Source organism: Dendropsophus ebraccatus, chromosome 15, assembly GCF_027789765.1.
Source record: "Dendropsophus ebraccatus isolate aDenEbr1 chromosome 15, aDenEbr1.pat, whole genome shotgun sequence".
Taxonomy (NCBI): Eukaryota; Metazoa; Chordata; class Amphibia; order Anura; family Hylidae; genus Dendropsophus; species Dendropsophus ebraccatus.
The window spans coordinates 25,606,550-25,617,095 of record NC_091468.1 but is presented as its reverse complement, the minus strand read 5'-3'; the positions used below and the strand labels follow the sequence as shown (position 1 = coordinate 25,617,095).

The 10,546-nt window shown below is 46.7% G+C and overlaps 1 protein-coding gene across 1 annotated transcript; it reads right to left on the bottom strand.

Annotated features, from left to right (window-relative positions):
- Positions 1 to 3,905: 3,905 nt before the first annotated feature.
- Positions 3,906 to 5,620, bottom strand: LOC138774323 (ankyrin repeat domain-containing protein 9-like). The gene has a single exon (XM_069955068.1). The coding sequence runs from the start codon at positions 5,504 to 5,506 to the stop codon at positions 4,538 to 4,540; it is 969 nt and encodes a 322-aa protein (XP_069811169.1). The 5' UTR covers positions 5,507 to 5,620; the 3' UTR covers positions 3,906 to 4,537.
- Between the last annotated feature and the right edge of the window lie 4,926 nt (positions 5,621 to 10,546).

Here is a 10,546-nt window from a genome sequence, read left to right as displayed (position 1 = left end):
TACTAATACTGTATACTGAGCAATTTTACTGTAAAGTGGCCAACCCGTTTAAGGGGTTAAATAAATAGGAATGGTGCCAATCTTAAGCTCCGCCTCCTCTGGGGGCAGTACAGCCATGTACAGACTGGAATGAACACAGAGGGGGAGATTTATCAAACATGGTGTAAAGTAGAATTCTCTGTTGCCCCTAACAACCAATTAGATTCCACCTTTCATTTATCAAAGAGTCTGTGAGGAATGAAAGGTGGAATCTGATTGGTTGCTAGGGGCAACTGAGACAGTTTCAACTTACACCATGAAACACGGAGACCCACAGTTCCGGTTGGAGCCCAAGAAGGGAGGATATGATCACATTGATATCACTGCCGAGCGCCCGATCGAATAGAATGCAGAGTGCACTCCAGTGGTTGGAAGAACGCAGAACAGGAAGATACATCACTTCCGGTACGCTAGCCATGAAACGCAAGCGCAGACGGTACCCTACCTCCTCTTATACTGGAGGGTAGAAGGAAAGTCCGGCCTTTACTTCAGGACACTGAGGGCCTACCTTCTCTTAGGCTAGGTTCACACTGCGTTTTCAGCATCCGTTTAACGCATCCGTTTTTTTGCAAAAAACGCATGAAAAACGGATTGCAAAAAACGGATTCATTTGTGTGCATCCGTTTTTCCATTGACTTCCATTATAAAAAAAAAACGATCCGTTTTTTTTGGCGGACCAAAAAACGTTGCTGACCCTATTTTTCTGGATGTTAAAAAAAACGGATCCGTTAAACGGATGCTGAAAACGCAGTGTGAACCTAGCCTTATACTGGAGGGAGGAGGGAAAGTCCGGCCTTTACTCCAGGATACCGAGGGCCTACCTCCTCTTATACTGGACGGAGGAGGGAAAGTGCGGCCTTTTCTCCAGGATACTGAGGGCCTACCTCCTCTTATACTGGAGGGAGGAGGGAAAGTCCGGCCTTTACTCCAGGATACTGAGGGCCTACCTCCTCTTATACTGGACGGAGGAGGGAAAGTGCGGCCTTTTCTCCAGGACACTGAGGGCCTACCTTCTCTTATACTGGAGGGTAGAAGGAAAGTCCGGCCTTTACTCCAGGACAATGAGGGCCTACCTCCTCTTATAGTGGAGGGTGGAAGGAAAGTCCGGCCTTTACTCCAGGACACTGAGGGCCTACCTCCTCTTATAGTGGAGGGTGGAAGGAAAGTCCGGCCTTTACTCCAGGACACTGAGGGCCTACCTTCTCTTATAGTGGAGGGTAGAAGGAAAGTCCGGCCTTTACTCCAGGACACTGAGGGCCTACCTCCTCTTATAGTGGAGGGTGGAAGGAAAGTCCGGCCTTTACTCCAGGACACTGAGGGCCTACCTCCTCTTATACTGGAGGGAGAAGGGAAAGTCCGGCCTCTACTCCAGGACACTGACATTGAGGGCCTACCTCTTCTTATACTGGAGGGAGGAGGGAAAGTCCGGCCTTTAATCTAGGACACTGAGGGCCTACCTCCGCTTATACTGGAGGTAGGAGAGGCCTAGTTCTTTGTATTTCATTAAAGTTTATTTTGTACTATTAAACTTCCTTTTGTCCTGTCTAAGCTCACAGGGGCAATAATACCCCATTATTGTGCTGCTGTGTGACGTAAGGGAAGGACAAGAGGTAAGTTGTAGATGATGCTAGGAGGGATCTTCAGCATCTGGATGTAAACCATAACAATACTATTCACATACAGCAAACAGAGATCTAGAAACTGTTGGCATGTTGTTCTATTGAATGCTCATGATACTGAAACACACAGAGCACCTATCCATACATAACAGACCTATAAGGAGTTGTGCCGCCATACTGTCTTCATGACTGGCTGTGCTGTGTGAACAGACCCTTATATGCCCGTCATCCATCTATATATACTTTGCCGGGTCTATATTTATCAGGCAGTAAGTATAGTCTTTAGTCACTGACTGTCCGGGTAATGGATCGTCATTTCCGCCACTTACACACTTATCGCTCTGATTACTCTATAAAAGAAGTTTCTATAACTGTATAATAAAAGATCTGGAACTTTCTAATGTACTTTACTTTCCAGCCTATCATCGTTTTCCAGATCCCTGCTTGTTCTCAGGTAATCAGACTCACATTGCTGAGAGTTTGTTACAATGTATGAATCGTGAGCTCCACTAATGACGGTGTTCATTGCGGTTCTGTATAATTTCACTGAAAGTGCTGTAAGACTGTAACAGTACTGCAATGAAACGGCAATGTGTGTGAACACAGACTTACCCACACTGATACACTGTAACAAACTGCAGCTGTGTAAGAAGAACCCTGGTGGGGTTTCAGCCCATGAATGGAAACAAGAATCTTTATTCACCAACAGCAATCAGAGGTGTATTCACCAGACCAGTGCTCCCCATACTGCCACGAGAAATGTAGTTCTCTGAGAGTGTATCACACACGATAAGCTTAGATACAGAATGGACTCAGTAGACACCATGGGGGAGATTTATCAAACATGGTGTAAGGTGAAACTGTCTCAGTTGCCCCTAGCAACCAATCAGATTCCACCTTTTATTTTCCAACGAGTCTGTGAGGAATGAAAGGTGGAATCTGATTGGTTGCTAGGGGCAACTGAGACAGTTTCACCTTACACCATGTTTGATAAATCTCCCCCATGTCCTGGAGCTAGCTCTGGTAGTTTCACACATTGTATGCTTAGATACACTGTCTTTAGTAGACATTGTAATACATATGATGGGTTTAGATACACTTGGCTTATCAGGCAAACTATAAGCTTAGATACACTGTCTTAGTAGACAGTGTCATACATAATAGATTTAGATACACTGACTCATTAGAGAGTATTACACAGAGCTTAGATACCCCAGCGTAGTAGACAGAATCACACATTAGAAAGTTAGATACATTCGGTCACCAGACAGTAGCACACATCACAGGCTTAGATACACATGATCAACAGAAAGCAACACGTAAGAGGTCTACATTGGTATAGTAGCTTGTATCATACGTGATAAGCTTAGATACATCAACTCAGCAGACAGTTACACAACCTAGCAGGAAATAGCACATATGATAGGCTTACATACACAAGCTCAGCAGACAGTATCGTATATGGCAGGACTGGATCCACAACAAAAAGTCAGTACCACACATAGTAGGCTTAGATACGCAGGCTGGGCAGTATCATACACGATAGGATTAGATCCACAGCACAGTATCATACCAGATAGGATTACATACGCAGCTGAATGGACATTAATACACCTGATGGGCTTAGATACAGCAGCTCAGCGGGTAATATCACACATTATAGTAGTAGATACACAGCTTAGCACGCAGCATGATGCAGATTCACAGCTCAGCAGTCAGAGTCACACACCATAGGTTTAGATTCACAGTTTAGCAGAAAGTATCACACAACATAGGCTTAGATACAGCAGCTCTGCAGAACACACCATGTTATCCTGACCACGCAGAAGAGAAATGACACCCAGTCTTGTAGAGAAGGCGATAAATCCTTTATATAGCGTAATATCTGGTAACAAGGACACAACATGTACACATGCTAATAGTCGCTTCTCATATACAAAAATAGTCGCTGCCGACATCGCCTCGAAAATACCATCCTGCTCTAATTCCTGTAATCTGGATGTTAATGTCATTAATGAAGACACATTATGCGCATCTATTATGCAGATTTATGGGCAGACCCAGCTGCATTACAATATACAGCACCACCAGACCCAGGAGCTAAGGGGTTAAACAGCAGGGCCAGCCCCCGAAATACGGGAATCGACAATGTACAGCAGATCCGATGAGACTGAGACAGACCTATGCGTCAGAATCACAGGGGCCGGCCCATCGTGTCGTCTTTTTTTTTTTTTTTTTGCCTATAAGATTCCCAGAAAAGGGGGAAAAAAACTTTCCAAATATCAGATCCACCCTTCCCTAATCTGGCATCCATTACCTTTCCTAAAACAGAAAAAATAATGAAGGAAATAAAAAATGGCGCCAAAAAGTGACACATAAATCCAACATTAGAACAGTGAGACAATCGCGTAAGCCCATTTTTCTTTAGAAACCCGCAGGAGATCAGGCGATCGGAGCGATCGCACAGGGGAGGAGTAACATTTGGTGGATCAAGGATGACTAATCAATCACTTCCGACCAATGGAAGTTTTATCGAGCGTCCTAATAATCATAGTTTTAATAGGGGCATAAGCTATGGGGTGCTGGGGGCTGCACCAACAAGACGCTCAACAGTCAAATTGTGTAAGATTTTCTTTTGCTACATTTGTTACCATCTTGGACAGTTCTTATTGCACCCAGTGTACGAGACCCCCATAGTGGTCCCCTGTCGAAACCCTTATCCGACCAGATGTATTTATGGTTACAGTCAGTATCACGGAGCCACCACCAGTCATGGAGCAAGCAGCTGGGATCGGGAATAATTTAATGATACTATAGGGTTCTGGTTGGGGGAAGAAGCCATGTTGGGTTAAGGGATGGGGTAGAAGCCAGGGGTCATGTTACCCCGACCCGGGCAATGGCTTTAATGCGTGAGGTATAGGTAGAGCCTGAATGCTCTGTGGGAAGAGTGATGGAGGGAGACACCGCAAGACTTTCTGCATAGATAGAAGATACAACGTGGCAGGTGTATTCCCCACCAAGTAATTGAATTTGTCCTCTCCTAGTAAAGGATTCCAAAACTCTGGATTATCTTGAAGGATCTTCCTCATCTTGAAGTTCAGGGAAGGGGTAAAAAGTAGTAGATAATACAAGCAGAGTTTTTTTGAGTCCACGTTGACCTTCGAGCTCCATAGTTGCTCCAATATGACATCCAATGGAGTCTCCCCCTTCCGGTCCATGATTTTTGGGGATGCCCCGTTGCCCAGCAGGATGAGGACAGTTTCCGCGCTCAGTAGCTCACAGGCCAGGTGGAGGGGGGTCTTGCCGTCGGACAGATGGAAGCAGCTGGCCCTGTTGATGTAGGAGTTTAGACTGGGCAGCTTGTGGGACATCTTAATAATCATAATCAAGATGTCTCGTCTGTCATAGGTGACAGCCAGGGCCAAGTGCGGGGCCGAGGGAGGACAGCAGCAGAACTTGATTCCCGGCACCTTCAGAGCTTCCTCCGGGAAGTTAGCGAGCAGATACTGGGCGTAACGCAGGTGGTTGTGCACCACGGCGTACATCAGGGCGTCAGAGGGAGAGTAGCACCTCATGCTAGCCTCCTCATCCCAGTGGAAATATTCCATAGTCCTGATCTCCTCCAGTTTCCACACCGGCTCCTGGTCCCGCACCGCCTGGTAGAACATGTAGGAATAGAATTTGCATTGCTCATCTTGCAGGCTGACTTGGTTGCTGCACATGTCTCCTTCTGCCACCGCCGCCGCCTCACCGGTAAGGCTGGAACAATAAGGAATATTCACTGATTTTCCTAAAGGGTGGTGGTAACGTAGAGAGGGGGGTCTCCCACCGTCATACAGTCGTTGCATGGAGGAGCATAGTCTCAAGCCACCATTGCGGCAGGTTCATCTTGTAGAAGGAGACTTCCCGTGGGTTTAACTCTTAGCATCCCGGCTTCTTTTCTCCCAGCTGTCGTGCGATGACACGGGACCCCTGCAAAAAGGCTTGCTCAGCAGCGGCAGGAGGCTTGAACATCCAATGCCCCTGTAACCCCTGACGGTGGGAAACCCCTCCTTCATCTCCCAGCCCCTGCAGCTCCATGCTACATGCACATTGTGTCAATCTGTTCTCCTCACCGCCCCGCTCTCAGTGATCACTGCAGTGCTAGGCGCTGGGATACATGCACTGACTGGCTGATGGGGGTTGGGTACACCATGGCTTTACATGATTCGCATTGTGCCAGAGCGGATGGTGCCCAGGGAGAGGGGATACAGGGACCAGTAATACATTAGACTTGGATGAATTTGGCTCAGGTTCATTTCAGAACTGGAACACCTTGAATCCATCAGATCAGATGTAATTTTAGGGTGAATTATAGGACCTTGATAAAGCATCAAGGCTGCAGCTGGTAGCGGGGAGGTACAGGTGACATTATAAGGACGTTATAATATAGGACTGCAGCTCCTGTATGTGTAGAGCTGCACCGGATGATGGATGAGCCCGCATGGGTGAGGTCACTCTGCTCACGGCTGTGGGATCTGTTCCCGTTTAACAAGGACAAGAACAAGATTGTAATTTTCTAGATGAGATATGAAAATAGTTATCACAGGTCACAGTACACTGCTCTCCTGAAATACTCTGTGCTGCTGATCCTCCCAATGTTAGCCACAGATCTCGCTCATGTCTTCACATCCTCACATCCTGACTCTGCCCCCTGTCACTTACAGCCCTGTCCTCACTGACATCATCACATGACATACGCCCCATAAGATCAGCACATTCCTCTCCTGAAATTCTCTGTGCTGCTGAAAGACCCTGGTCTGTAATCTCTGTATCATCTCTATTCCTATTCTCACCTCATGACGGTGGCCCAACCCCGGAACAGGTCACGAGATCTGCACACTCATCTGTCTTCCGTAACAGTGTCATCTACAGATCCCCCATAACAGTGTCATCTACATATCCCCCATATCCACCATAACAGTGTCATCTACAGATCCCCCATAACAGTGTCATCTACACATCCCCCATAACAGTGTCATCTACAGATCCCCCATAACAGTGTCATCTACACATCCCCCATATCCACCATAACAGTGTCATCTACAGATCCCCCATAAAAGTGTCATCTACACATCCCCCATAATGGTGTCATCTACACATCCCCCATAACAGTGTCATCTACAGATCCCAGATTACAGTGACATCTACAGATCCCTGATTACAGTGTCATCTACACATCCCCCATATCAGTGTCATCTACACATCCCCCATAATGGTGTCATCTACACATCCTCATTACAATGTCATCTACAGACCCCCCCCTTCCATACCAGAGTTATCTACATACCCCCCATAACAGTGTCATCTATAGATCCCCATAACAATGTCATGTACAGAATCCCATAACAGTGTCATTTACACATCCTCTACCACAATGTCATCTACAGTTCTCCGAAAACAATGTCATCTACAGATCTCCCCATAACCATATCATCTAAACATCCCTCATACCAGTGTCATCTACACATTCCCCATAACAGAGTTATCTACAGAACCCCATAACAGTGTCATCTACAGATCCCCCATATCCCCCATAACAGTGTCATCTACACATTCCCCATAACAGTGTTATCTACATACCCCCATAACAGTGTCATCTACACATTCCCCATAACAGTGTTATCTACATACCCCATAACAGTGTCATCTACAGTCCCCACATAACAGTGTCATCTACACATGCCCTATAACAGTGTCATCTACAGACCACCCATAACAGTGTCATCTACAGTCCCCACATAACAGTGTCATTTACAGATCCCCCATAACAGTGTCATCTACAGATCCTGATAACAGTGTTATCTACAGACTCCCCATAAGTGTCATCTACACATCCCCATAACAGTGTCATCTACAGACACCCCCCCATAACAGTGTCATCTACAGATCCCCCCATAGCAGTGTCACCTACACATCCCCCATAACAGTGTCATCTACACATCCCCCCATACAGGGGCGTAGATAATGTCTCTTGGGCCCTGGTGCAAGAGGTCAACTTGGGCCCCCCCCCCCCTTACCACATACTGACTAACACAACCGCTGCTACTGAATAAAATCCTCTGTACATAGACCAATATCACCTCATCCAGTCATATAGAGGTGGCCCCAGCTCTACACAGTCTCTATACACCATATACATTACAGTGCAAATATATCAGGTGACTCACAGGGGACGTCTTCTCTGATCGGAGTTCTTCCCTTTTCATCTTCTCCATCTGCATAGGGCCATTATGAGAACTTTTTGGAGCCACGAATCCACAGAATCTGCCAGACAAACATATTAGGCTCCTCACACTGACACCATCCTCATCTCTCTACAAACTGCACATCTGTATTGGCCCCTTTACACCCTCATTTAGTGGGTAGCCTGACTCTATGTGACTCCCTTATAGTACATATCCCCCTATTGTATACACCCCCTGTGTAGTCCACCTTATAGATGGCCCCCCAATGTTTCCCCCTTATAGATGGCCCCCTGTGTTGTCCCTATTATAGATGCCCCCCATGTTATCCCCCATATAGATTGCCCCCATGTTATCAACCATATAGATGCCCCCCATTTTATCCCCCTTACAGATGCCCCCCATGTTGTCCCCTCCCCCTGCCCCCCATCATCATACTACTACCCCTTTCATCCTCCTGCCCCTCCATCATCATACTACAACCACCTCCACCATAATACTACTATCCCTTCATCCTCCTGCCCTTTCATCATCATACCACTTCACCCCTCATCATCCTGTTGTTACATCATCATCATACCACTACATCCTCATCATCCTCTTGTTCCATCATCATCATACCACTACATCCTCATCATCCTCTTGTTCCTTCATCATCATACCACTACACCCCTCATTATCCTCTTGTTTCATCATCATACCACTACACCCCCCATCATCCTCTTGTTCCATCATCATCATCATCATACCACTACATCCTCATCATCTTCTTGTTCCATCATCATACCACTACACCCCTCATCATCCTCTTGTTCCTTCATAATCCTCTTGTTCCTTCATCATCATACCACTACACCCCCCATCATCCTCTTGTTCCATCATCATCATACCACTACATCCTCATCATCCTCTTGTTCCTTCATCATCATACCACTACACCCCTCATCATCCTCTTGTTCCACCATCATGCCACTACACCCCCCATCATCCTCTTGTTCCATCATCATCATCATACCACTACATCCTCATCATCTTCTTGTTCCATCATCATACCACTACACCCCTCATCATCTTCTTGTTCCATCATACCACTACACCCCTCATCATCCTCTTGTTCCATCATCATCATACCACTACACCCCTCATCATCCTCTTGTTCCATCATCATACCACTACACCCCTCATCATCCTCTTGTTCCATCATCATCATACCACTACACCCCCATCATCCTCTTGTTCCATCATCATACCACTACACCCCTCATCCTCCTATTGTTCCATCATCATCATACCACTACATTCCCATCATCCTCTTGTTCCATCATCATCATACCACTACATCCCTCATCATCCTCTTGTTCCATCATCATACCACTACACCCCCATCATCCTCTTGTTCCATCATCATCATCATACCACTACACCCCATCATCCTCTTGTTCCTTCATCATCATCATCATACCACTACACCCCCATCATCCTCTTGTTCCTTCATCATCATACCACTACACCCCTCATCATCTTCTTGTTCCATCATACCACTACACCCCTCATCATCCTCTTGTTCCATCATCATCATACCACTACACCCCTCATCATCCTCTTGTTCCATCATCATCATACCACTACATCCTCATCATCCTCTTGTTCCTTCATCATCATACCACTACACCCCTCATCATCCTCTTGTTCCATCATCATCATACCACTACACCCCTCATCATCCTCTTGTTCCATCATCATACCACTACATCCCCATCATCCTCGTTCCATCATCATCATACCACTACATTCCCATCATCCTCTTGTTCCATCATCATCATACCACTACACCCCTCATCATCCTCTTGTTCCATCATCATACCACTACACCCCCATCATCCTCTTCTTCCATCATCATCATCATACCACTACACCCCCCATCATCCTCTTGTTCCATCATCATCATACCACTACATTCCCATCATCCTCTTGTTCCATCATCATCATACCACTACACCCCTCATCATCCTCTTGTTCCATCATCATACCACTACACCCCCATCATCCTCTTCTTCCATCATCATCATCATACCACTACACCTCCCATCATCCTCTTGTTCCATCATCATCATCATACCACTACACCCCTCATCATCCTCTTGTTCCATCATCATCATACCACTACACCCCATCATCCTCTTGTTCCTTCATCATCATCATCATCATACCACTACACCCCTCATCATTCTCTTGTTCCATCATCATCATACCACTACACCCCCCATCATCCTCTTGTTTCATCATCATCATACCACTACACCCCTCATCATTCTCTTGTTCCATCATCATCATACCACTACACCCCCATCATCCCCTTAAAAACAAAAAAATCTATACTCACCTGCATGATTTCTGTAGCCCCCAGGTCACATGCGCTGGCGGGCTTCCCCCGGCGGGAGGCGGGGCTTAGCGCTGAGGGGGCGGAGCTTCGCGGGACCTGTTTTTTTCTTAACGCAATGCTCCCTGTGCTGGAAGTACTTCCCCCCCCCCCCCCCCCCCGCCCCCCCCGCCGCACACAGAGCTCCCTGGGGGCCGCAAGACAGCCGGGGGCCCCTGCCTCTTGTGATTGCAAGCAAAACATTGCTTGCGGTCACAAGAGGGAGTGGGAGGCGGGCAGTGCAG